The following is a 27,678-nucleotide window of genomic DNA, read 5'->3' as shown; positions in this document are numbered from 1 at the left end:
GAAAAGGGCAAGTTAAACAAGTTTTTTCCTTGTGCCAGAGTTTTTAATTTGATAGTATGAGATTTAGTTTGCAGTGTTTGCTAAATTATTTAAATATGAAACATGATTTGGAAAATATTGGTCCATAATTATGATAGACTATTTTAAGCTGTCTTCAGTGTAATTTTAAGAGTCACATATTTCCAGCTTTTTCAGATTTTAAGTCCTTGATCTAAATATTCTCTCCTAAAACTTTCCTTTAGGTACCATGAAAGCAGTCAGATGAGTTCTTTGGTTGAGACATTTGTCAGTAAAGCAAGTGCTCTGCAGCGCCAGGGCAGAGCTGGGAGGGTCAGAGATGGCTTCTGCTTCCGAATGTACACAAGAGAAAGGTACAGCATAGCACTGGAAATTGAAAACCAAACGATTATAGTGTGGCATTTCTGATAATATGTAAAGTGTTTAATATTATTTTTCAGATTTGAAGGTTTTATGGACTATTCTGTCCCTGAAATTTTGCGTGTGCCTCTGGAGGAGTTATGTCTTCATATTATGGTAATTCTAAAGGAACTCAGGTGTTAACGTTTTCATTCTTTGACCCTTTCTAAAAAAAAAAAAAAAAAAAAGATGTAAACTCCCCCTCCCCTAGATTTCCAAGTATCTTATTTACTTTTTAGTAAATACCCCTCCCCCATTTTCTTTATAAGTAAACAAACCCACTGTGCTTTAATTCTACCAGAGACACTCATATTTTGTAGACTAAAATACAGTCTCAGTACCTAGACCATTAGTTGTCAACTGGGGACAGTATTGCTCACCAGGGGATAAGTGGCAATGTTTTCTGACATTTTTGGTTGGCAGAACTGGGAGGAGAGGGAGGCCATGCTATATGGGCATCTAGTAGGTAGAAACCAGGGAACTGCTAAACATTCTATAGTGCACAGCACAGTCATTTAAAGAATTATATGGCCCCAAATAACAACAGTGTGGAGACTGAGAAACCCTGATGTTGACCAAGGGCTTCCTAGTCTGAAAGATCTATAATATCCTTTAGTTCTTAAGATTTTGACTTCACAAAAATCAGGAATGAAGAAACTAAAATACAGATTAGAAGATCTTGTCCTCATGCCAGCCCTTAACACATACACAGTTTCTCACACACTTGGGATTATAACAGGATAGCCTTCCTCAGACATTTATCCTCTTTGCTCAAAATTTTACCTAAAGTTAGTTCCAATGTGACCATGTCTTTGGTCAGTTCTTTCTAACAACGTACTGACTGATCGCTTTTTTGATTTGCAGAAATGCAGTCTTGGTTCTCCTGAAGATTTCCTTGCCAAAGCTTTAGATCCTCCTCAGCTTCAAGTGATCAGCAATGCAATGAATTTACTCCGAAAGATTGGAGCATGTGAACTAAATGAGCCTACACTGACTCCATTGGGCCAGCACCTTGCAGCCCTGCCTGTGAATGTCAAGATTGGCAAGATGCTTATTTTTGGTGCCATATTTGGCTGCCTTGACCCAGTGGTAAAACAAATGATGATCTTGCTTCTTCACTTTAACTATCATTTTGGCTGGGGAATTACTAAGTTTGGAAGCAATTTTTAACTTTGATTTTTTTTTTTTTTTAATTAATAGAATGTCAGTACTAGCATTAAAACCAGGAGGTCTGAATGCTTGATGAGAATTTTTGAATATTTAATATTTTTAAGATCATAGATATTAATCCATGTACTTAAGTGTGCTGGAGGTACTATTTTGTAAATGGGTTTGGCTTTTGCTACCAAAAATCGCACTTGAAATATTTGAGTACATAGTAGATGATTCTTAAGGAGCTTTGAATCCCACAGATTTTTTTCAGTAGAATCAAAAACTTTCTCCTTCTCTGTTTCTGAATTATCTCTCTGAGCCAGCAATTACCAGCAGTTCAGTTTTACCTAATTATCTCAGAATTAACCAACTTTGTGCCTCTTTCTGAATCTCTGAGCTCATATGCCTGCTATTCCATTTCAACTTTACAGTTTCATCAGGCTGTGGCCTTTTCTGGGACTACAAATCAATGCTGTTTAAAAACAGAATGAAGACAGTGTAACGTACTCTAGTCTGTTTCTCTACTATTAGAAATACTCACCAGAATTGTGTTGAGTCCAAAAAATAACCTCTGTCATGATAATTAATTTGAAAAGCTGCAACAGTAAGAAATGGGTCATTATACACTCCAAATTATTTTTGAAGTATTTAAAGAGCCTTGCAGGCATAGAAATATAGGCCAAAAGTCCAGATATAACTGTGTGACAGACTATGAATCACTATACACACATACAGGTTTTTGTCTCCGATTCTGGTGATGTGACCTCTTTATAAATATGGTGTAAAAGTGATATATTTTTTAAATTACATAAAATGAAGTCCAAAGTAATGAATTAAAATTGAATGGTAGCTACTGTAGAACACCATAAGGGTACTAAACAAACATGCAACTTGAAAGTGGGATTATTTTATGATTTGCTTACTTTTACAAATCAGTCTTTCGTGTATACCTCCTTAATGATAAATTTTTTTGGCTTTTTATGGATAGGCAACACTAGCTGCGGTGATGACAGAGAAGTCTCCTTTTACTACACCAATTGGTCGAAAAGATGAGGCAGATCTTGCAAAATCAGCTTTGGCTATGGCTGATTCAGACCACCTGACGATCTACAATGCATACCTAGGGTAAAGAAATAATCTGGGTGTTGTCAGTAAATCGATGACCTGAGGCTATTTACTTTAAAAAATTTATCTTTGACTTTCATTAAAAAGATACATCTAAGATTTACACTTATTTTTAGTTACTTCATCTGTCAAGGTATATTTTTATAATCCTTCCTAAATAAGAACCATGTACTTTGTATTATTGTATCTGTATTACCTCATATTTGAAGTTAATAATTTACTATTATACATAAAAAATAACAGTATTGCCAAATTCTTATATTCAATTAGTAGTTCCTACAACAATCAAGACCCCTCCTCTTTTTAAATGATTGTACTTTAATTAAAGCTTACTTTGGTTAGTACCTCTGAAAGAGACAGTTTGAAAAGAAAACATGTTGAACTTTGGTCATTTTATTTATCTAGATGGAAGAAGTCCCGGCAAGAAGGAGGCTATCGTTCTGAAATTGCGTATTGCCGGAGGAATTTTCTTAATAGAACATCACTGTTAACCCTAGAAGTAAGTTGTAATACAGCTTTGTAATTCAGGGTTTTTTGGTTGACTGATAGGCTTATTTCAGGAAAATGCCTACAATAGTGCTTGACATATAGTATGGATTTAATTTACTGCATTAATCTATAATTTTTTGTTTCGTTGTTTCTTCCAACAGGTAACTTTTATGTATTACACAGTGATTTAAAATAGTGTTTAACAATTATAATGTAATAATCATAAAATGCTCCAAGGCTTGGAATCTTTTTTCCTAAGAGCCCTGATTCCTTCTCATGAGATTCTCGTTTATTTTCCTAAATATTAGCCAGCTACTTAGTTGCAGTGTAGGTTGATAGTTACTGAAAGGCATCATACCCTGTGATTGACTGTGACCAGGTGTATAAAGCTGCTCTTGGGATGGGAAAACTGACAGCTGTGCCCATCACTCAGGCTTTGACTATTGTTGAGGACCAGAATTATTTCTTGGAACACAGAGTATAGACATGTAGTTAAAATATAAAGACAAGTGACTGCAAAAAGCAGGGCTCCTCCTCAAACACTTAATTTTCATGGTGCTTAGGAAATGGTGTTCATTATACCATTTAAGCGACTACAGGTTTTACTACAGACACACTATAAAATAATTCAGAAAATAATGTATCTCACAGAATTCCTCTATTCTCATATTTTAAAGGGTTGAATATTTTATTCTCCTATAACTTAACCCATTATTTTCTGTGCTTCAAAATAATGGCTGGAATAAGAGCAGGAACATCTCTGAGTGGAATGAATTTTGTCCTTCACAAAAGGATAAAGGGAGAAACTGAAGAACAGCTGTCTCTGGGCTCACTGGGATTCAAGATGTGGAGAGCTAACACTCCTATGTCTCTACTCCACTCCACTTCCTTCCAACCTCCCAAGTTGCCTCTCAGCTCCTTCCTTCTGTGAGCCGTTTCTTCACCTTCCCTGGGCTGCATGGTTTTCCATCTCTTCACCTACCCTATGGTGTTAAGGCAGCTGTTTGTCTTTTTCTCACCTGGAATCAAAGTCTCTTAAGCCCCAAATCAGAAACCCAAAGGAAATCCTAAATGTAAATGTCACCTTTTAATTGCTTATAGCCAGTTTACTTTGACAAATGCTTATCCTTCCTATAGGATTTAAGCTAATGGGCACTTGGTTACTAAACCTAGATAAAGGTTAAATGAAATTGCCATTGTTAGAATTAAGGTGAGACTGCCAGAGGCAAATGAACAAAGTATTTGCAATCCAGGATCAAGATTCCTCTCCAATTCTTCTTCATTATTTGTTCTGTGTGATCATCCTCATTGAGTAAAATTGTGCAGAGTTACCACTAAAGTAAATATATTGAACGCAAATGTGCTCAGACACATTTTTATTGCTCTCCTATTTTAGACATTATGTTTTATGACATCTAAAGTCTGGGAGTAGTGGAAATACATAACTCTTCAACCTTGATTTACCAGTACAATTTTTTTTCCTCCCTCATTTGATTTGAGCTGTAGGGAACTAAATAATAATTCGGTATCCTATCAATTTTGATAGGAAACAGCAATATATATTAAAGGAGTATTTGTCACTTTTTCTTTTTTACTCAATTCTGATCTTGTCTTTTTTCAACATAAACCAATCTAGGATGTAAAGCAGGAGTTAATAAAGTTGGTTAAGGCAGCAGGATTTTCATCATCCACAGCATCTAATGACTGGGAAGGAAACAGAGCCTCACACACACTGTCCTTCCAAGAAATTGCCCTTCTTAAAGCTGTATTGGCTGCTGGACTATATGACAACGTGGGAAAGATCATCTATACAAAATCAGTTGATGTTACAGAAAAATTGGCTTGTATTGTGGAGACAGCCCAAGGCAAAGCTCAAGTACATCCCTCCTCAGTAAATCGAGATTTGCAAACTTATGGATGGCTCTTATACCAAGAGAAGGTAAAATGCTCATTCTTAATGCCACGATTCAGGGTATTCTAGAAGTCAGTCATAACAAGTTAGGATGCCCCAACAAGTTAATTTTTTTTGGTTATCAAACAGTTTATACATATTGATTTCAAATATGTACAAAAACATAGTTTTTCATCAAAAAAGCCCTATTTCTTTCACTTAATGAAAGAAAAATATTAAAACTTCTACTCTGACCCATTATCTTTCTTACTTGAAATAAGACAATTATAGCAAATAGATATTGTTTAATAATGTATCCATTCCCTAAGATTTCACCAAAAGGTGCTCTCTCAAAAGGGAACAAAGACCTGTTTTATGTGCATTCCAAATAACCATATGGGATAATATAGAACAATATATGCTATAGCAACAGTTTGAGTCACAATGTAACCCAAGATAAGTTAGCAGCAAATATTTATAGATTATAGTTAAAACAGTCTTGTAAGTCATAGTTTGCTAAAATAACAAGGATTCATAATTTCAAGGAGTGGCTCCCAAAATTTACATGTAGAGCATGAGAAATTAGGCCATAGCTAAACACTGGTCTAGAAACTAGACACTTTAAAACAATATTATTATTGAGCTCATTATTTTGAGCTCATTAACAGCATTGGCATTATAAAATTGTTCATAGTTTCATTTATGTTCAAGAAATATAATTCACCCTTACAATTCATGTTTTAAAATGCCTTTCGATAGTATAAATGCACCAATGGTGAATGTGATTATTATAAAATTGGCAAGTTATGCACACAACAGAATGTAAAGGTAGCTTTACGAAATTTATGATATAAATTTTATAATAGTAAATTATAGAAAAATGCTTACATGGAACATAAATGAACTTCTTACATTTTTAGGCTGTGAAGTTTTTTTTTTTTTTTTCTCTTTATTCCTGTGCAGGTAAGGTATACCCGAGTATATTTGAGGGAAACTACCCTAATAACCCCTTTTCCAGTTTTACTTTTTGGTGGTGATATAGAAGTTCAACACCGGGAACGTCTTCTTTCTGTTGATGGCTGGATCTATTTTCAGGTACATGCTACAACTGATCTCATAACATTAAAATTTTCTTGTAGTACTTGCAGTACTACTGAGGTGGATTTTTTAAATTTTATTGGAGTTTGCATAATTTCTGCCTACAATTTGACTTAGAGTGGAAGACCTTATTTTATCTTGCCTACATTTAAATCTGTTACAATACGTTCAATCTGTTAAATATGAAAATCAACTCTATTGCTATTACAGATGGCATTTACTACCAGTAAAAATAATTTGCCACGTGCTGTGTACTTCAATAGTTTACATGGATTATCCCAAACTTAATACCCTAATAACCTTGTTCATTAACTTCAGTAGTTTCCTTTCTATACATGAGGCACTTAAGTTCAGTGAGAAGTTTATATAACTTTTCTTAGAGTAAATGGATTGTTATTGGCAGAGCAAGTATTAGACCTAGAATTATTTGAACCTCAAACTTAAGTTCTAAAAAGACAAAGACAAATTCATAGCTTTTAATGAATATTGTCAAGTTTTCCTCTGGAAAAACTAGACTAATTTCTTCATAACCCCATCAACATTGACCAACTTAAACAAATCTAATACATTCTGCTACTGTATGCCATCATGATTTGAGTAAGACTGGAGAGTAAATTTTAAATACAACTTTAAAAATGTATGCAGTTCCCTCCAAGAGGACAGGGTGGTAGAGGTCATCTGTAATTGGATTGTGCTAATGGCTGCCTAACTCTTTAAATATATTAGAAATCATTAAATTGTACACTTAACCATTCAGTATATTAAAGTCATGATGTGCTAAAGCAGATCATAAGGTATACAGCCTTACCTTCATTTACTGAAACACATTCACACTCCAGGGGATTAACTTTGTCCAATCTGTCTTCTCTCAACAGGCCCCTGTAAAAATAGCTGTCATTTTCAAGCAGCTTAGAGTTCTTATTGATTCCGTTTTAAGAAAAAAGCTTGAAAATCCTAAGATGTCCCTTGAAAGTAAGTATTTGATTATAATGTAAGTAGAAAACCATATACTGTTAAATATGCAGTACATTAGAGCACACTGAAGTCTTCAAGTCCATGTGATTAAAAGCTGTTTTAGTAAAATTTATTTTATGGTGAATTCTATCAGACTCATAGACAGTGCTTCATTATTCACAACCTAATTATCCTCTTTTTTTTTTTTTTTTTTTTTTTTTTTTCAACGTTTATTTATTTTTGGGACAGAGAGAGACAGAGCATGAACGGGGGAGGGGCAGAGAGAGAGAGGGAGACACAGAATCGGAAACAGGCTCCAGGCTCTGAGCCATCAGCCCAGAGCCCGACACGGGGCTCGAACTCCCGGACCGCGAGATCGTGACCTGGCTGAAGTCGGACGCTTAACCGACTGCGCCACCCATGCGCCCCACCATCCTCTTAAGATTGTTAGTTTACTCCTTCCTCTTTTAAGCTTCACTTCTAAACTGCTGGCCATTTCACAGAAAAAAGGATAGTAAAACTGAGCATTGCAAACTTGGATTATAAGGGACTTTCTGTGAGGTTTCCAGCATGTTTTTCTCCACCATTCTCACAAATGCTGAGCTAGTGTATATTTAAAAAGTACAACATCCTTCCAGCAGAAATCTGCAATAGACATGGAAAGTTAGATCACATTTTGATATGTTAAGAGATGTGGGCTCTTTCCTTAGGGATCTTAAAAATACTGTTTCTTGGGGCGCCTGGGTGGCGCAGTCGGTTAAGCGTCCGACTTCAGCCAGGTCACCATCTCGCGGTCCGTGAGTTCGAGCCCCGCGTCGGGCTCTGGGCTGATGGCTCAGAGCCTGGAGCCTGTTTCTGATTCTGTGTCTCCCTCTCTCTCTGCCCCTCCCCCGTTCATGCTCTGTCTCTCTCTGTCCCAAAAATAAATAAACATTGAAAAAAAAAAAAATTTTTTTTTAAAATACTGTTTCTTTCTAGACCTGTCATTGTTTACCTTGCAGCAAGTTATCTTTTCTTTTTTTTTAATGTCATAGTAGCCCCCAAGAATTTGAATGTCAGGCCATGGTCCCAGTTATCAGAATTTCCCATTGCAACCACTGAAACTCAGGGCATTCCTTCACTGAAGTGTCTAAAATAAAGAATTTCAGTATTACAGCCCTGATAATTACACCTATGTAAAAAGAGTAGTAAGAAGTTGTTAGGAAGTCACAGTATCAGAGCAACTGGTTAAAAGTAGAAGTATCTGTTAACAAAACCTCCTTAGCAAATAATGTGGCCTCTGTTGCTCTGTTTGTCAAATTAATTGGTGTTTGATACCTTTGTTGTGTAGAGAGATCTGTCACCTACCTATTGACACCTCTTCAAGAGCACTTTGCTGTTAAAGGTAATTGTTTCATGTTCAGTCCAAAGGAAACAAACTATTTCCTTCCTCCTTGCCCATGCTGTGGAGATCCCTACATCTTCTGAGGAACATGGAACAACCAGTAACCCCTGCAGTACATCTCAGCCAGCGCTCCTTCTCTCTCTCAAAATAAATAAACTTTTCAAAAAAACAACAACCATAAGATCTAAGTTTATTTATTTATTTTGAGAGAGAAGGAGAGTGAGGGAGAAAGAATCCCAGGCAGGCTCTGCATTAGGGCAATGCCCAATGCAGGGCTCAAATCCACAAACTGTGACATCATGACATGAGTTGAAATCAAGACTCAGACACTTAACCGACTGAGTCACCCAGGCGCCCCTTTAAGGAATTTTTAAAGAAACAATTCCTAATAAAGGACAAATAGTTACATCACATCATCTCTTTGGGCCTTAAGCCTATTTTTTGTCAAAGTAAGGTGTGGAATAATGGTAACAATAATTAATAATATTTGTAGTGCAACAAATTCTGTTATGTGGGCATCTCTTGTTTGAATCTTGTTGAAATTAGTATTGCATTCTAACTTAAAAGAATCTTTTAATCAAGTGTGCCTGTTGGTCACATGTGTATACATTGAGAATTTAGCCAGTGATAAATTTGTTCATGGTTTTTGTTTGTTTGTTTTACTCAGATGACAAGATACTACAGATCATTACAGAATTGATAAAAACAGAGAATAAGAACTGAAACTGAAAGTCATGGTCAACTGCTTTAAAAATTAAGATGAAGATACAGTCATGAAATTATGTGAAAATCGACCATCCCATTAAGTATTTCAGTACTTAAAATGTTGGTACTAGCCATAACTTAAAGGTGGTGGAAAAAAAGCACATACTTTAAACATGTGTAATTTTCTAGTTCCTTTTTAATGATGATTATTTGCAATGTATTTGCCACTACATTTACAATAAATTCTTTGGTATCATCCATGCTTTATACATCCTTATGTGCCTGCCTGTATAGATTCTGTAACTTAGTGTTGTGATTCCCTATGTATACACTCTATCCTCCAGCAGTCCTTCTCATCAGGAGAGTTTAGACCTTCTTGACCCAGAAGAGACAATGAGCTTCAAAACCAGTTGTAATGTAATTAAATTTCCATGAAAAGGAACAGCTTCAGAAGTCAGTTATTTAATATTTGATAATCAAAGTTAAAACCTAAATAAGTATACAGTATTAATAGATGCTATCTATCCACTAAGCATAAAGATGCAGTGCTAGAGAACAGGCAGGAATGGTTAATGCTACTGTTAACTTTGGGATGGTAGCTTATACCATTTACCTTTTCATATCAATGACCTTGAATCCTTGTTTGCACTCATAGTTGGTAAAGTCAGTAAATGTGAGATAGTACTTGGATATTTTTTAGTGGCTTCAGTTGTTTCACTGAGAATCTTTTGAAACTCCATTTTGATTATGTAGAGGAATTTTCCCTTCATTTCTTATCAAGATTGTGGAAGAACTTCAAATATAGTCCTGTGTAGACCAAATGGCAGGAATTCTATCTGAAGGACAAAAGATTAGAATAGGAATCTAGTCCAAATGCTGGACTCTCATAATAGGTACTCAATATTTGTTGATGAGTGAATAAAAGAAGCTGTAACTTTCACTTTATGTGCAGGTGGAAGTAAAAATAAAATTAGAGATTGCTACTAAGTACTAACTTTCTGCCTGCAGTGTGATAAGGGAATTGAGAGCAAGTCAAATATGATTGCACTTTGGAATCACTAGCTAATGCCATTAATAGAAGTGGAGACGTGAGAATAAAGAGTTAGTTTGTATGCTGGAGGAGGATCAGTTTGTGACCTACGGAGACTGGAGTACTACAATAGAACTAATGTTTCCCATCACCTGAGTGTGCAAGCTAGTGCCCAAATGTTTTTTAGATATTAACTCATTTAATCCTCACAACAACCATCACAATAGGTAGTTCATTATACCCTTTTTACAAATGAGGAGACTGAGGCACAGGTAAGTGAACTAACTAGCTCCAGATCACACTGATAATAACTGGGCCAAGAACCATTTAAATTTCCGAAATGTAACCATTATTCCTTTGAAAATGTCAAACAGTAGCATCAGGATTAGGGCCAAAGGGCCCTCACCCATCACTTGCACCCAGGTCACCATCATCTTTCACCTACATCACTGTGGTAATCTCCAAACTAGGCTCTCCCCTTCTTACTCTTCTATAATCCGTTCTCCTCCATAACTTTAAGAATAATCTTTCAATTTTTTTTTTTTTTTTAAATTGTAACTCCAGTATAGTTAACATACAGGGTTATTTTAGTTTCAGGTGTACAGTATAGTGATTCAACAGCTCTTTGTATTAGTGCTCATTGTGACAAGTGCACTCCTTAATCCCCATTACCTATTTAACCCGTTCCCTGACCCACCTGCCTTCTGGTAACCATCAATTTGTTCTCTATAGTTAAGAATGTGTATTGTGATTTGTATCTTTTTCTCTTCTTTTTTTGTTCCTTAAATTTGACATGAGTGAAATCACATGCTGTTTGTCTTTCTCTGACTTCGTTCACTTAGCATCATACCCCCTAGTTCCATCCATGTTGTCACAAATGACAAGATTTCATTCTTTTATGGCTGAGTAATACTCTGTTGTGTGTGTGTGTGTGTGTGTATACATACACATGACCTACAAATTTCTAAATGATCTGTACCTTACAACTCTCCAACCTCCTTTTCTCCTGTCCCGTTTCTCACAGTGCTCCAGCCACACCAGGCTCCTTTTGAATCCAACTGGCCTTTTCAACATTTGCACACGCTCTTCTCTGCTGTAAAGTACTGCTTCTGTTCTTTACCAAACAGAACTTAACCCTGCATCATTGCTGTCTCCACAGACCACCCTACTGACTTCCTCACTGACCACTCTTCCTGAAGTATATCTCCCCTTCCAATTGTTCTTACGACACAATACTTTCCTCAGCATGTAACATCTGCTTTTTGATTTCTCCCACTAGACTATATGCTGCACCATGACGGTGTCACTCATGAATGTATACTGAGTACAATGCCTGGCACATACAGGCATTTTTACTAATGTCTGCCAAATGAATCATTGAGAATGAGGGAAGTGAGAACAAGGAGTCAAATATGACTGCAGCTTCTTATGGAAGTCAAGAAAGATAATTAAGGGTGGCAAGGAAGGACATGGTCACAGGTCCCACAACCACCTACACATTCAAAGACTGACTAGGATGTATGGGACTCAGAGGCTATAGTTGATTCTAGAGAATGGATACACAACAGGTTTAGCAAGGAAAAAAGACATCACATAGACTCTGGCAGAATCTACACAGGCTTCCTGTACATGTTGTGCAGTCTTTCTACCCACAGAAGCCCAGTTGAGACTCAGAGTCAAAAAGTATTTTTCTGGAGGTGGCTCATGTAGGCACAAAAATCAAAACTGTAACTATCAAAATTCCAGACTCCCAGAAGAAAAGCAAGCATTCGGTGCCCCAGGCAGGCAAAACAGTGTTATCTGAAAAACATGCAACTTTTCAAAAGCCAAGCTCCCAGGCTCCAGCCAGGAGCCAACTCTGCAGGCAGGCTCTCCTAAAGATAGTAACCTGGGGGCTGCAATGTTAACCCTCCATACACACAAAGCCTAATTTTTAGGGAATGAATACAAACTCAAAGGCTGGGGCACCAAATCAGTACTCTTTACAGATATGAAGAAACAAGGCTAAGAGGTTGAGGAATGAGATATTTTAGGATGGGAAGATCCTCACTGATTTGCAGACAAAACAAATAACCAACAGAGAGACTAAGAATAATATTAGTATGAGGGGTGCTTGGCTCACTCAGTGGGTAGAACATGCAACTCTTGAATTCAAGCCTCATGGGCATGGAGACTATTTAAAATATGTATATGTATATATATATATATATATATATATATATATATATGTGTGTGTGTGTGTGTGTGTGTGTGTGTGTGTGTGTAATATTAGCATCAGAGAGAACCTAACAAAGAACTAAACAAGATTATCAGGAACAAGTTGGGAAGGCTTTTTGGCTTTCCTCAGCAATGAATGCTTAGGATCTTGAGGAGATGAACAGATAAAGTCGATAGTGGGCATTTTTTGCTTTCAGGTGACCATGAGATCTTAGAATTAAACAGACTGTCTCATTGAATCACTGTCCAAAAATGCTTACATAAAAGCAAACGGCACTAGAAGAGAGGCCATGGACAAGGAAAACGGAGAGGCTGAGGAATTAGAAGTCAGAATCTAATCCTAATTCATTGTGAATAAGTGAAAGGTAAGGAGGGTGATTAAGAAAGAGAATGTCAGAATTTATATATGTATGTATGTTTATTTTGAGAAAGTGCATGCATGCACGAGCAAGCGGGAGGTGGGGGCAGAGAAAGAGGGAGAGAGAATATCAAACAGGCTTTGCACTGTCAGTGCAGAGTCCGACACAGGGCTCAATCTCACAATATGATCATGACTTGAGCCAAAGTCAGGAGCAGGATGCTTAACTGAATGAGCCACCCAGGTGTCCCAACAATTTCAGGATTTAAAATTTGAGATGTAATTGTTGCAATAAGTAAACCTAATGCTGGTAGACAACAAAATAGACATGGGTATCACAGAAGATAAGTTCAGAAACAGGATGATCAATATGTTGTTTTAACAGTGTGCACGCAGGAAAAGGATGGAGAAGACTAGGCCAGTGCTATTGTGCTATGGTTGGTGGGAAAGCAGCAAAGTGCCGGACCTTAAATACAGGGCCCTAGAGATACATGGTGGCAGAAAGGAGGCAGAAGGGAGGGAGGGGATCGTATGAGAAAATGGCATTCTCTTCAGGTACGAAGTTGTTGAATCCTGGTAGTGGTAGAGGAATATTTCAATCTCTTCTCAAGGTACATCAATTCTTACATTCACAAGTAGAACAGTCTTAATTAGAGAAGATTAGCTGGAAGGAAAGGAAACATTAAAGGAAAGCAGATTTCTATTAAAAACTTTTTTCCAGGGGCGCCTGGGTGGCTCAGTCGGTTGAACTTCCAACTTCAGCCCAGGTCACAATCTCACGGTTTGTGAGGCTGAACCCCACATGGGACTCTGTGCTGGCAGCTCAGAGCCTGGAGCCTGCTTTGGATTCTGTGTCTCCTCCTCTCTCTGTCCCTCCCCTGCTCATGCTCTGTCTCTGTCTCTCAATAGTAAATAAATGTTTAAAAAAAAATTTTTAAGCATTTTTTTTCCATTAAAAATTTTTTAGGGGCTCCTGAGTGGCTCAGTTGAGGGTACAAGTTTGGCTCGGGTCATGATCTTGCAGTTTGTGCTTTGAGCCCACTGGGCTCACTGCTATGAGCACAGAGCATGCTTCAGATCCTCTGTCCCCCTCTCTCTGCCCCTCCCCTGTTTGAGCTCTCTCATAAAAAAAACATTGAAAAAAATTGGGGGGGGGGGCACCTGGGTGGCTCAGTCGGTTGACGGTCCGATTTGAGCTCAGGTCATGATCTTAAGTGATCTTATTTTTTTAAGGGCTCCTGGGTGGCTCACTTGAGCATACAAGTTTGGCTTGGGTCATTATCTCGTGGTTCATGAATTTGAGCCCCACATCCGGCTGGCTGCGGTCAGTGCAGAGCCCACTTAAGATCTTCTGTCCTCCTCTCTCTCTGCCTCTTCCCGGCTTGTGCTCTTTCTCAAAAATAAATAAATCTTCAAAAAAATTTTTTCAACTGAACATTATGTGATAAGCACTGAACTAAGAGCTTTATTATATTTTTGTTTAGTCCTGACCACAATCCTAAGGGGAGACGGATAATTTATTTCCAATTTATAGATGAAGAAATTGAAGCTAAGAAGCTAAATTTTCTGAGGTCACTCAGCTAGTGAGGAAAAATGAAAAGACCATTCAAAAATAATCTGAGCAGTATATAGGCATAAGGATAGATGTATAGATCTATGGAACAGTATTGAGAATTCACAAATAAACCCACCCATCTATGGTAAGCTGCTTTTTAATAAGCGTGCCAAGACCATCAACAGATAAAAAGCAGTCTTTTCAAGAAATGATGCTGGGACAAATGGTTATCCATATGCAAAAGAATTAATTTGGACCCTGATCTTATACCATATTCAAAAAATTAAGTGCATCATAAAGCTAAAAGTAAAAACACTGGTTCTTCAAAGGACACCATCAAGGAAGTAAAAAGTCAACCCATGTAATGCAACAAATTATTTGAAAATCCTAATAAAGGACTTGTATTTAGAATATATAAAGAAATGTTACAACTCAATGGTAAAAGAGAACCCAATTAAAAAATGAGCAAACTAGGAATAGAAGGAAATTACCTCAACATCATAAAGGACATAGATGAAAATCCCACAGCTAACATCATACCGATGTTGGTGAAAAACAAAGCTTTTACTCTAAGATCAAGAATGAGCAAGGATACCCACTCTAACCACTTTTATTCAGCATAGTACTGAAAGTACTAGCTAGAACTATGCAAAAAAGAGAAATAAAAGGCATTCAAATAAGAAAGGAAGAAGTAAAATTATCTCTATTTACAGGTGACATATATATAGAAACCCGTTACCTCTCTCCCTCTCTCTTTCACACACACACACACACACACACACACACACACACACACACACACAGTTAGAACTAATATTCAGCAAATTTGTAGGATTAAAAAATTAACATCTAAAAATCAGTTGCATTTTTACATACTTAACAAAGAACAGTCAAAAAAATTTAAGAAAACAATCCATTTGCAATGGCATAGAAAATAATGAATTATTTAGGAAGAAGTTTAGCCAAGGAGGCAAAAGACTTGTGTACTAAAACACTGCTGAAATAAATTAAAGATGACACAAATAAAAGGAAAATAAATGCTTATGGATTGGAAGACTGAGTATTGTTCAAATGTCTATACTACCCAAAGCAATCTACAGATTTAATGCAATCCCTATAAAAGTCCCAATGATATTTTTTACAGAAATAGAAAAAACAATTCTAGGGGTTCCTGGGTGTCTCAGTTGGTTGAGTGTCTGACTCTTGATTTCTGCTCAGGTTGTGGGATCAAGTCCATGTCAGGCTTGTGCTGAGGGTGAGGCCTGCTTAAGATTCTCCCTCTCTCTCTCTCTCTCTCTCTCTCTCTCTCTCTCTCAGGTCATGATCTCATGGTTTGTGGGTTTGAGCCCCACATCAGGCACTTATAGTGCAGAGCCTGCCTAGGATTCTCTCTCTCCCTCACTCTAACCCTACCTGACTTGCGCTCTCGCTCACTCTCTCTCAAAATAAAAAATTAAGGGGCGCCTGGGTGGCGCAGTCGGTTAAGCGTCCGACTTCAGCCAGGTCACGATCTCGCGGTCCGTGAGTTCGAGCCCCGCGTCGGGCTCTGGGCTGATGGCTCGGAGCCTGGAGCCTGTTTCCGATTCTGTGTCTCCCTCTCTCTCTGCCCCTCCCCCGTTCATGCTCTGTCTCTCTCTGTCCCAAAAATAAATAAACGTTGAAAAAAAAATTTTTTTTTAATAAATAAATAAATAAATAATTAAAAAAATTATCTGTCTTCCTCTGTCCTTCTACCCTCCAGGCACGCTCTCTCTCTAAAATAAAAAAAATAATAGGGGCGCCAGTCCGACTTCGGCTTAGGTAACGATCTTGCAGTTCATGAGTTGGAGCCCCACATGGGGCCCTGTGCTGACAGCTCAGAGTCTAGAGCCTGCTTCCAATTCTGTGTCGTCTTCTCTCTCTGCCCGCCCCCCCCCCCATTCAAGCTCTGTCTCTCTCAAAAATAAATAAAAGCTAAAAAAATTTTTTTAATAAAATAAAAAGTAATTTTAAAAAATAAAAATTAATAAAATTAAAAATTAAAAAAACAATTCTAAAATTTATAATGGAACAACAAATGACCCCAAAAGCCAAAACAATCTTGAGGAAAAAGAACAAAGCTGAAGGTCTCACACTTCCTGATTTCTAAACATTACAAAGCTACAGTAATCACAACAGCATGGTATTGGGATACCCAAGACAGACATATAAATCAACAGAACAGAATAGAGGGCACAGAAATAAATCCACACCTACATGGTCAAATGATATTCAAGAAGTGTGCCAAAACCAAACAATGGGGAAAGGATAGTCTCTTCAACAGAAGCTACTGGGAAAATTGGATATCCATATGCAAAAGAATGAAACTGCACCCCATCTTACATCATACATAACAACAATCAATTCAAAATGGATGTGGGGCGCCTGGGTGGCTCAGTCGGTTGAGCGTCCGACTTCAGCTCAGGTCATGATCTCACGGTCTGTGAGTTTGACACCCGTGTCAGGCTCTGTACTGAATCTCAGAGCCCGGAGCCTGCTTCGGATTCTGTGTCTCCCTCTCTCTCTGCCCCTCCCCTGCTCATGCTCTGTCTCTCTGTCTCAAAAATAAATAAAACATTAAAAAAATTTTTTAAAAAATGGATTAAACACTTAAAGCAAGATTTAAAACTGTAAAGCTCCTACAAGAAATGTAAAGGGAAAGCTTCATAACACTGGTAATGGAAATGGTTTATTGGATAGGCCACTAAAAGCACAGGCAAGAAAAGCAGGTAACATCAAAGTAGAAAGTTTCTGCATGGCAAAGGAAACAATCAAAAGAGATAAAAGGCAACCTATGGTACAGGAGAAAATATTTGCAAGCCATGTATCTGAAAAGGGGTTAATATCCAAAATAAGTACTCCTACAACTCAATAACAACAACAACAACAACAAAAAAACCCAACAACAAATAACCCTAAATTATCTGATTTTAAAAATGAGCAAAGGACTATGAATAGACATTTCTCCAAAGAAGATGTAAAATGACCAGTAAGTATATGAAAAGATGACCGACACTGATAACCATAAGGGAAATGTAAATCAAAACCATAATGAGGTATCACTTCACACCTGTTAGGATGGCTATTTAGAAAATAATCACTGTTAGCAAGGATGTTCGAAGTGCAAACTGCACACTGATGGTAGGAAGGTAAAATGGTGCAGTTGCTATGGAAAACAGTATGGAGGTTCCTTAAAAAATTAAAAATAGAAACACCATATGATCTACCATCATTCCCACTTCTGGATATTTATCCAGAAGAACTGGAATCACCATCTTAAAGACATATTTATACTTTCATGTTTACTGCAGCATTATTCACAACAGCCAAGTAGAAACAACCTAAATGTTCAATGACAGATGAATGGATAAAGAAAAGGTGGTAAATGCATATCATGGAATATTTTTCAACTTTTAAGAAGAAGGGAATTCTGCAATATGTGACAACATGAATAAACATAGAGGACATTATGTTAAGTGAAATAAGCCAGTCACAGGACAAATACTGCATGATTCCACATACATGAGGTATCTAAAGTGGTCAAACTCACAGAAACAAAATAGAGTGGTGGTTGTTAGGAGCCGGGAAGGAAGAGAAATGCAGAGCTGCTATTCAATGGTATTAAGTTTCAACCACATAACATAAAAAAATTCTAGAGATCTGCTATACAACACTAATACCATATGTGTGTACTTAAAATTTATTAAGAGGGTAGATCTCACATGTGTTTTTCACCACAATAAAAAAAAACAAAGGATATGAATAGGTTTTTTCCCCACAGAAGATACACAAGTGGCTAAAATTCATGGAAAGATGTTTAAGAGTGTTAATAATTAGAGAAATGCAAATGAAAACCCTAACGAGGTACTTCCTCACCACTACTAATAGAACTAAAAAGGCAGACAATATCAAGTGTTGGTAAGAATTTGGAGAAAATGGACCCCTCATACATTGCTGGAGGAATATACAATTGTGCAACCACTTTGGCAAACAGTTCCTCAAAAAGTTAATCAAAGAATCAATACATGGCCCAGCAGCAATTCCATTTCTAGCTATACACCCCAAAGAAATAAAAACCTATGTCCACAGAAAAAGCTGTACATCACCCAAAGAGCCAAAGCAATCTTGAGAAAGAAGCACAAAGCAGGAGATACCAAGCTGCCAGATTTCAAATTATACCACAAAGCTATAACAGTCAAAACAGTATGGTACTGGCAAGAAAAAAGACACACAGAGATCAATGAAATAGGACAGAGAGCCCACAAGTAAACCCATGTTTAGGAGGTCAAGATGCACTTGGGGCTTCATTGGTTGAGCATCCAACTTCAGCTCAGGTTATGATCTCACAGTTCATGAGTTCGAGCCCTGTGTCGGGCTCTGTGCTGACAGTTCAGAGCCTGGAGCCTGCTTTGGATTCTATGTCTCCTTCACTCTCTGCCCCTCCCTCCCTCCCTCCCTTCATGTCTTTCTCTCTCTCAAAAATAAACCAACATTTAAAAAAAATGAGAAGGTCAATTAATCTATGAGAAAGGAGACAAGAATATATCATGGGGAAAAGACAGTCTTCTCAGGAAATGGTTTTGGGAAAACTAAATAGCTACATGCACAAGAATGAAAATGGACCACTATCTTACACCATATATGAAAACAAATTCAAAATGGATTAAAGACTTGAATGTAAAATCTGAAACCATAAAACTGCTAGGAAAAAACACAGGAAATAAACTTTCTGCCATTGGTCTTAGCAATAATTTTTTGACGAGTCTCCTGAGGAAAGGGAAACAAAAGCTAAAATAAAGAAATGAGATTATATCAAATGAAAAATCTTTTGGACCGTGAAAGAAACCAGTAACACAACAAAAAGGCAGCCTACTAAATGGGAAAAGATATTTTCCAATCATACATCTGATAAGGGGTTAATATCCAAACTATCCAACCAACCATTATAAAATGGGCAGCAGGGGCACCTGGGTGGCTCAGTCAGTTGAGCATCCCACTTCAGCTCCAGTCATGATCTTGCAGTTTGTGAGTTCAAACCCTGTGTTAGGCTCTGGACTGACAGCTCAGAGCCTGGAGCCTGCTTCAGATTCTGTGTCTCCCTCTCTCTCTGCCTCTCCCCAACTTGTGCTCTCTCTCTCAAAAATAAATCAACATTAAAAAAAAAATGTAAAGAAATGAATGTTACAGGAATGTATTCTCCAGAATACGGGAGAATTATGTTATAGTCTAGAATGCAATTCTAAAATACAATCTAGAATGCACAATGTCTGGAACAAATCAGATGCTTCCTAAGCAGTTCACACATATAAGCCTCTAAGCTGAAACAGAAATAGCAGATATGGTAATAATACAGAAATGTGGGCCATAATGCTGAGGAACACTGAGCATCTGTCAGTCTCTCCAAAGTACTAAGAAACACTGCTCCTGAAGGATAAAACTTTAACATCCAGACTTGCCACATGGGAAGAAAATAAATTCAGCCACTCTATCCATTCATTTCAAACCCACATAGCTAAACACACTTAGAGAGTGGAGCCTGCCTCTCAACAGGGCACCTAACTTCCAACAGGGCAACCGAACTTGCTACTTGCTGAAAGCTTTTGTTAACTGCAGACCCTTGGTGGCTTTTCTCATAAATTCTAAGAAATATGTGACAAGGCAGCCCTCAACAGCTGCTCTGTTTTGATCTGCACCCTGTGATTTGACATTCAAGTAGCTGCATTACATATCATGTCCTTCAGCCTTCCCCTTTGTTGTTCTTCAATAGGACCAGCTTTGCTTTCCATTTAGGACAAAGGGTTATTTTACCACAGTCTAAAGATACTAATTGCTGCCCTCTTTGTTGTCTGTGTGGTAGGGAAAGAAAAGACACGATAGATCTTCCTTATTTAACAGAGGAGCCTGAGGTTATTTTAACATAGGACGCCCCACTGGACATGAAAAAGAACTTTCTGCAACCTGCAGCCTCATCATTTAAAATAATAAAAGTAACAATAATAAGCACAGAGATGCACTAGCTTTATCTTTCATGTGGTTGGGAAAAATTCACTGTGTACAGTGAGCCTACTTCAAATTCACGTCTTTGCCAATCACCTTGAGATAACTACTTCAGGAGAATTTAACTATCCTTATCTAAACATTTGTAGGATTCCCTCCCCACCAGAAAACACTGCTCCCCAAACAAGGACATATCAATTGAACCGATATTTTGAGAAATCTCACTTAGGGAATGGATTTGCGCAACATTAAAAGAAAAAGACAGGGGCGCCTGGGTGGCTCAGTTGGTTAAGCGGCCGACTTCGGCTCAGGTCATGATCTCGCGGTCCGTGAGTTCAAGCTCCGCATCGGGCTCTGTGCTGACAGCTCAGAGCCTGGAGCCTATTTCAGATTCTGTGTCTCCCTCTCTCTCTGACCCTCCCCCGTTCATGCTCTATCTTTCTCTGTCTCAAAAATAATAAAATAAAAAAAAACGTTAAAAAAAAAAAAGAAAAAGACATTTTCACTTGTGAACACAAGCAGCACATGAGCATTGCTTTCCAAAAGGCATCCCTCACCATCTAACTGAAAATACTCCCCATTCACTTTCCAGGGCAGCACACTCAAATTGCTGCACAGACTTACTACGTGAGAGAGAGAGAGAGAGAGAGAGAGAGAGAGAGAGAGAGAGAGGGAGAGAGAGACAAAGCAAGAGCTGGGGACAGGTAGAGAGGGAGGGAGAGAGAGAATCCGAAGCAGACTCTGTGCTGTCAGTGCAGAGTCCAACACAGGGCTCCTATGACCTGAGCCCAAATCGAGGGTCAGACGCTTAACCGACTGAGCCACCCAGGCACTCCTGATATCGTTTACATTTTGTTCACAGTTTTACTTTCAGCCTCTCCCCTCCCCATTCTGTGCAAGCAGAGGCCTTGTGTATCCTATCCACTGCTGCAAACCTAGAGCAGTGCCCAGTACTTAGTAGGCACTTGTTAAATAATGGCTGTGAAACGGCAGAGAGAGACAACTACAGTATTTAGGTACAGTGATATTCTAGTAACAGATCTTTTTTTAAAGATCCTTTATTGGTTTGTCTTGGATCTGCTAATTAATTTAAAATGCATGTTCACACCAAGAATGGAAGGTGGAAAGAAAGCTGAACATTTAAACAACCTATCAGTCACTGCTAAGGTACAAACCCACCCATTTTTTTTCCCCTCACTCTTCAGATCAGCTTCCTTTATGAGACCGTCTCTTCACTCTGAGCAAGGCTGCCAGATAACCAAATTTGTCCTCTCCCGACAATTTAAACTTGTTTATTCAGCACCAGTGCTCTCTGTGAGAAACTAAGTGACAAAGATGTCACTTTCTCATGTCATCACCTGCTAAGAGGTGGCTGGTTCACAGAAATCAGATACAGTCTGTGGTCATCACACTCCAAATGGCTTCACACTTCTCTTAGCCTTGAAGCCTTGCTTCTTTTTCCCTAGCTCAACTTGTGCCTCCTGGCACATGCTTGGGGTAGGGAACTCTGCCTGCCTTGCTAAACTACACCGCAGAGCCTCCAGGTTTATCACAAAAAGGTCCAACCAGCTCTGACCCGCTGGGCTCCTCCATCTTTTGTGGACTCTGTTCCCTCAGCTTTACTCTTCTTTCTAAGCAGTGGCCCAAGGGTGGACTCAAAGCCTTTTCTTGGTTCTTGCTTAGCATTTAACGAACATAGAAGAGCATAAGGATGAATGTCCAGGCTAGAATCACAGACTTGGGTTTAAATCCTAGTTTTCTGCTTACTAGCTGTGTATCTTCAAGCAAGCACTTGATCCTCTCTAAAAATTCTCTCATTTGTAGAATTGGTAAAATAACGGTACCTCTTTCGTACGGTTGAAGTGATGGTTAAATGCTACAATAAATAAAAGTGCAACATAACAAGACCTAAGAAGTCACTGAATGCTGGCAATAACAAGGTCCTATGTGATCTGGCCCCATGACCTCTGCCACCTCATCTGCTGCTCTCCTTTTCACTCCTACTCCAGCTACACTGGTGTCCTTGCTGTTCCTCCACATGGCAGACCTGCTCATGCCTTGGGGCCCCTGCATCACTATTTTCTCTGGCTAGGATGCTACCCCCTCAGATGTCCACATGGCCAACTCCCCCATTTCCTAGAGTTCTCTGCCCAAATTTTTCCAGTGAACTTTATCTAACCAATGTATTAAATAATGCAATCTACCTGCGGCACTCCCCATGTGCCAGTCCCCGTATTGCTTGTCTCTCCGGGCACTTCCATCCCTATAAACTCCATGAAGACCGGGATATTTGTCTGTTCCGTTCACTGATATATAATCCAACTTCCAAAAGAACAGTTTCACTTATGAAGTTACAAAACTTTGCTCCCGGAGTACACAGGCCCTGTTCTACTCAATCTGCTCTTTCTATGTCCACATATAATAGTGATCACCATTTTTCAGGACTAACCTGGGTTCCCTGTTTTCTAACTTCAAGGCCACATGCATATGAAAAATGCTATTTTTGAAACAGATTACACATAAATATAGTTCAAAATTCAAAAGATCATGACAATGTATAGCAGGAAGACCCTCTCTCTCTTATTTCTGTCTCCCAGGATTTCTTCCCAAAGGCAATCAATGTTACCAGTTTCTTGTATATCTTTCCAGAGAGATTCTATGCATATATAAACATATATGTAGATATTCTCCTTTTTTTTACACAAGTGACAATATATTTGACATACTGCTCTGTACCTTGCTTTATTTAACAGTGTATTTTGAAAATCCTTCTACATCAGTCCATAACCATCTACCTCATTCTTTTTTTTTTTTTTTTTAAGTAGGCTCTACAACAAGGAGCCCAACTTGGGGCTTGAACTTACCATCCTAAGATCAAGACCCGGGCTGAGATCAAGAGTTGGATGCTTAACCGAGTCACCCTGGTGCCCCCTGCCTCATTCTTTTTAACAGCTGCATAATATTTTGTGTTTTAGATGTCCCTTATTGAAAGCAATCAACGTTTTGCTTTTAACAAGGATATTGTGATAAACACCTTTTTATAAAGTAATTTTGCACTGATGCAGAATAATTATCAAGGAGTGGAAATGCAGAGTTAAAGATTATGTACATTTTAAATCTTTACAGATCTTGCCAAATTGTCTTCCAAAATGGCTGTACCAATTTACACTCTCACCAAAAACAAGAGGTCTATTTCCCTAAATCCTCTTACCAAACGTTTGAACTTTTATCAATCAGATTATGTACAATATAGTATCTCATGATGGATTTAGCTTGCTTTTTTCTTGTTATGAGTGAATCATGGAGGACTGTTCCCTCCTGACACCTTGGATCTACATGGGCAATTCTACCATCTAAAGGGAAAGGAGCAAAGAGAGCATCAGGCTATCACAGTCTGTAGAAAAGCTTTCAAGGCCCACTGAAGCAAGTCACTTAGTCTCCCGTATTTCAAAAGAGCTGGGGCCTGAAGTGGCCCCAAACAGAATGCTACTTTACTTACTACTCTTTTACTTCTTCTCAATGTCCAATTCTTATCATATATGTAGGTATATCAGCAAAATTATGGCAGTTATTATTTTCCTCAGCCACATTGGATACCAGAAATTCACTTCTCTGACTTCAAGTATCCTAAACACTTTCCAATTTGGGCACTTAACTACATTAATAGAAAACAGTCTTTAGTAAATTTAATTTTTAGTGACCAATATAAATTTTAGTGACTTAAAATCAAAAGTGAGCTCAAGGATCTTGAGGTGCTAACAAAATAGTTCACATATCTGGTAACAACCCCAACCCACCTACTCTGTTTGCTAAACAAGGTATTGTTAGTAAATGCATTCCTCCTACCTCAATCACTGTCCAAGCCCTGGGGCAGGATGAGGGTGGGGGTTTTTCATTGAAGATGAAGTGCCAAACTGGAAAAAAACAAAACAAGGTAACTTTAGTTCTATTATATTAATACTCTCTTGCGGGTTCCAAAAACCACACCTGAAAATAAGCAGGGTCAAATCATGGTTAATCAACCTTCATTATAAAAGCCTGGGCTTAATTAGGTCCTACATCTTTTTTTTGTTTGTTTAATATTTGTTTATTCATCTTGAGATAGAGGTGAGAGAGAATCTCGAGCAAGCTCCACATTGTCAGCACGGAGCCCAATGTGGGGCTTGAACCCATGAGCTGTGAGATCATGACTTAAGCCAAAATCTAGAGTAGGACACTTAACTGACTGAGTCACCCATGTGCCCCTAGGTTCTATGTCTTTAAAGTATTTTAGATCTACCTAGTGCCTTTAAGGTGCATTGCACCCAGGTCTCAAATTAGAAAAGAGAAATTAATTTTAAAGACTCCTCATAAGAAAAATTAAAAGCCCTTAACTTGGACCATATTGTTCATACCACAAATACTGCATCTAAATGGCCTCCAGTCTTTTTCCCTACAATCCATTTTCCACACATCAGCCAGAATAATCTTTTAAAACAAAAGACAGATTTTCTCTCTTTGGATTAAGACCTCTTCAGTGGCTTCAGGTAAAGTCTTTAGCATTTAATGTACCTTCAAGACACTGCATGACCTTGCTGTTCAAACAGTATCATGGTGATTATGGAACAGGGAGCCAGGCTGAGTTTGAATCCTTGTTCTACCCTTTACCATCTGTGGGACCTTGGCCGAATTAATTTTCCTCTTACTCCTCAATTTTCTTATCTATAAAATGAGGACAATAATAGACTCTATCTCATAGAGTTGTCGTGAAGATTAAATACTATAATAATATTCATATGGATCATAACACAGTACCAGACATACAAGTTTTGGGTCAGTATTAACGATTATCTCACTTTTTCTCTCCCTTACAACTCTGTGTTCCAGCCATTCCTTATCAGGTAGACCCTAGAATGTTATAAGAGCCATAATTTCAGAGCTTCCAACATCCTATTCCTTTTTGTGGGGAATTGTCACCCAAATCCCTCTTCTCTTCTTTCAAGCCCCCCACCTTCTGTCTTAGCTTAACCATCACTTGCATGGGAAGCCTTTCCAGACCAGGTCAATTAGCTCTACCATGGGCTCCATGATACCCAGATGGGGCTGCCAGATGTTATAAGGCCCAGTTAAATTTGAATCTCAGATAAACAATAATCTTTTAGTTTAAGTATGACCCACAAAATATCTGGATATCAGATAAATAACAATCTGTCAGTATAAGCGTGTCCCATGCATTATTTGAAACAGACTCATGCTAAAATTTATCTGACACTTCATTTTAACTGGGTGTCCTGTTTTTTATTTGTCAAGCCTACACCCAGGAGATCCTCTATCACAATAATTTTTGAAATGTGACAAGTGGTTGTTTCTCCCACTAGAGTGCCAGCTCTGTGCCGGAAGGACCCCGGAAACTTTTTTCTTTTCTCAATATCTACACCCAACTTGGGGCTCAACTTGAGATTAAGAATTGCATGCTCCACCAACTGAGCCAGCCAGGCACCCCAGGACTCATGAAGCCCTCATAGCTGTCTTAGACCTGGCATCGCAGGCAGTCCACAAATACCAAGGAATATATCACCCATCAGTACAAAGCTCAGGTACTGCCTGTTGGGAGTTAACTACAGACACTAGCCTCACATCCACAGGAGGATAAAATGACCCTTCTGCTTTTTCACAATATCTCCAGAGTGATATTGACTTCCCAATGAAGGCTTTAAGGTGACCCCCCTACTTCATGTTCAAAAAGGACTTTGAGTTTTCACTTATTTCACTTGACTCTCAAGGCAAGTATTAACAACCACATTTAACAAATGAGGAAACAGAGGCTCAGAGAATGTAAACAGCTAGCCCAGGATGACCAATAAATGGGAGCAACAATATTGACCCTAGAAGTTGACTTTGTGCTCCTTCCACTGTACCAAATGGCCATCTGGGCTAATGAGAAGGCTCAGAATTCCTAGGTCCTTCCTCCTCACCCAGAAAGCTTCTCAAGGAAAAACTCTGATATCTGAGCCCTCTCCACAGATTTAACTGCTCCTCCCTTAATGGTCCCCCAGCAAAAGCTTGAGTGAGAGAAGACAAGTCCTAGCACCTGTATCTTGAAAGAGCGGTGATTCTTACCTCATCTCTCAAGTTACAAATGACACTGTTTAGGTCTATAACTAAAGACCTTGCTCAGAGTTACAGGGAAATAGGAGTAAAACTTACCAGAACCCCAAATCTGTCTCTTTTCTCTTTCCTCCATCTCTACAAGTCAACACCCCCACATGCAACTAAATTTCTAGGGACAGGGATTTAAATTTGATTATACACATTTCTCTGCTTTCTTCTGACATGAGGTGGGAATGGCTCAACCTGCTCTTGCAACCCCACTTCTTGGAGTTCTTCTGGAAAGTTCATCAAACTGAGGGTTGTGGGTTTTCTGCCACTGAGAAATGCCTACAAGGCTGACTAGATGCTACTTGTGCCCCTTTTCCTCAGGATACGAGCCCCTTAGGAAGGTTCTCTCAGGCAGAAGACTCCAACTTCTACCAGGACAGGAAGCTAGGAACCAAACCAGCAGTGCCCTGAGGAAACTGCCGCATCCAGTCTAGTCTTTCCTGCGTGGGCACTCCGCTTCTGGTTCCAACTTTATTTTTTTGAGCTTCTGAAGGAGCAAAAACGGAGAGCAGGGAATAATCAAGGAGGATTGAGCTGCCCCGGGGAGCGGGTTAGAAGCTAATGACATAAAACAGAAAAGGCCGTGAGCAATTCGATCAAGCTAGCAATGCAACCCTCCAACCATGTTATGTTCGTAACAGCTCCAGTTTACTTGGTTTGGGGTGGCAAGGGCGGAGCAAATGTTTTAAGACTGCAAATCGGCAATCGGAGGTTCGCGGGGCACTTTTTCTGGTTGATTTCTGCACTACTGCCTGCCTGGCTGGCTGGAGTAGCTCCCAGATACGTAGCGCAGAGGAACTTGCGGAGGCCCTGCTCCCCGAGAGCGGCGCAAAGAGGGACACCCGGGTCCTGGGGTCCCGCCTAAAAAAAAAATTACAAACGCAGTCGAATTAGAATTACTGCTTGTATGGGTTACTAAGAAAACTCCTGTGCTGACAGGATTCTAGTTGGAGCCTTCGTTTGGAGTTCGGAAGCTAACTTTTGCAAAATTACCAACCTGGATTAGAGGCTGCGTAGAAAGCGCTAGCACGTACGAGATTATCCGGACCAGGACTCGGCGACAGCCGCGGAATCTTTTTGCCGGAGCAATTGAGCCCCTGGGCGGTACTCGGCGCCCTCTCGGCCAGGCCACCGCCCCGCCCCCACCCTT

General features: G+C 38.9%; 1 protein-coding gene and 1 long non-coding RNA gene across 3 annotated transcripts in view; one reads left to right on the top strand and one right to left on the bottom strand.

Annotated features, from left to right (window-relative positions):
* DHX29 (DExH-box helicase 29) overlaps window positions 1-9,484 on the top strand; it is a 46,453-nt gene extending 36,969 nt beyond the window's left edge. Inside the window, exons 19-27 of the mRNA XM_047854165.1 lie at window positions 243-371; window positions 459-534; window positions 1,282-1,506; window positions 2,558-2,694; window positions 3,100-3,193; window positions 4,820-5,122; window positions 6,038-6,169; window positions 7,048-7,144; window positions 9,178-9,484. Of these exons, the coding sequence (XP_047710121.1) occupies window positions 243-371; window positions 459-534; window positions 1,282-1,506; window positions 2,558-2,694; window positions 3,100-3,193; window positions 4,820-5,122; window positions 6,038-6,169; window positions 7,048-7,144; window positions 9,178-9,233 (1,249 nt within the window). The 3' untranslated portion in view covers window positions 9,234-9,484. The remainder of the gene's footprint in view (window positions 1-242; window positions 372-458; window positions 535-1,281; window positions 1,507-2,557; window positions 2,695-3,099; window positions 3,194-4,819; window positions 5,123-6,037; window positions 6,170-7,047; window positions 7,145-9,177) is intronic.
* LOC125163546 (uncharacterized) lies at window positions 300-27,674 on the bottom strand. 2 transcript variants are annotated; one of them, XR_007151505.1, is made up of 5 exons: window positions 27,526-27,674; window positions 24,237-24,304; window positions 9,829-10,051; window positions 6,981-7,051; window positions 300-384 (listed from the first exon to the last, which is right to left on the bottom strand). It is a non-coding gene; the product is annotated as an uncharacterized LOC125163546 (long non-coding RNA). The 2 variants fall into 2 exon arrangements; XR_007151503.1 differs by lacking the exon at window positions 9,829-10,051.
* Between the last annotated feature and the right edge of the window lie 4 nt (window positions 27,675-27,678).

The sequence above is a fragment of the Prionailurus viverrinus genome, chromosome A1 (genome assembly GCF_022837055.1).
Source record: "Prionailurus viverrinus isolate Anna chromosome A1, UM_Priviv_1.0, whole genome shotgun sequence".
Taxonomy (NCBI): domain Eukaryota; kingdom Metazoa; phylum Chordata; class Mammalia; order Carnivora; family Felidae; genus Prionailurus; species Prionailurus viverrinus.
Note: the sequence above shows the minus strand (reverse complement) of the source record. Positions and strands in the feature narration are given on the sequence as shown.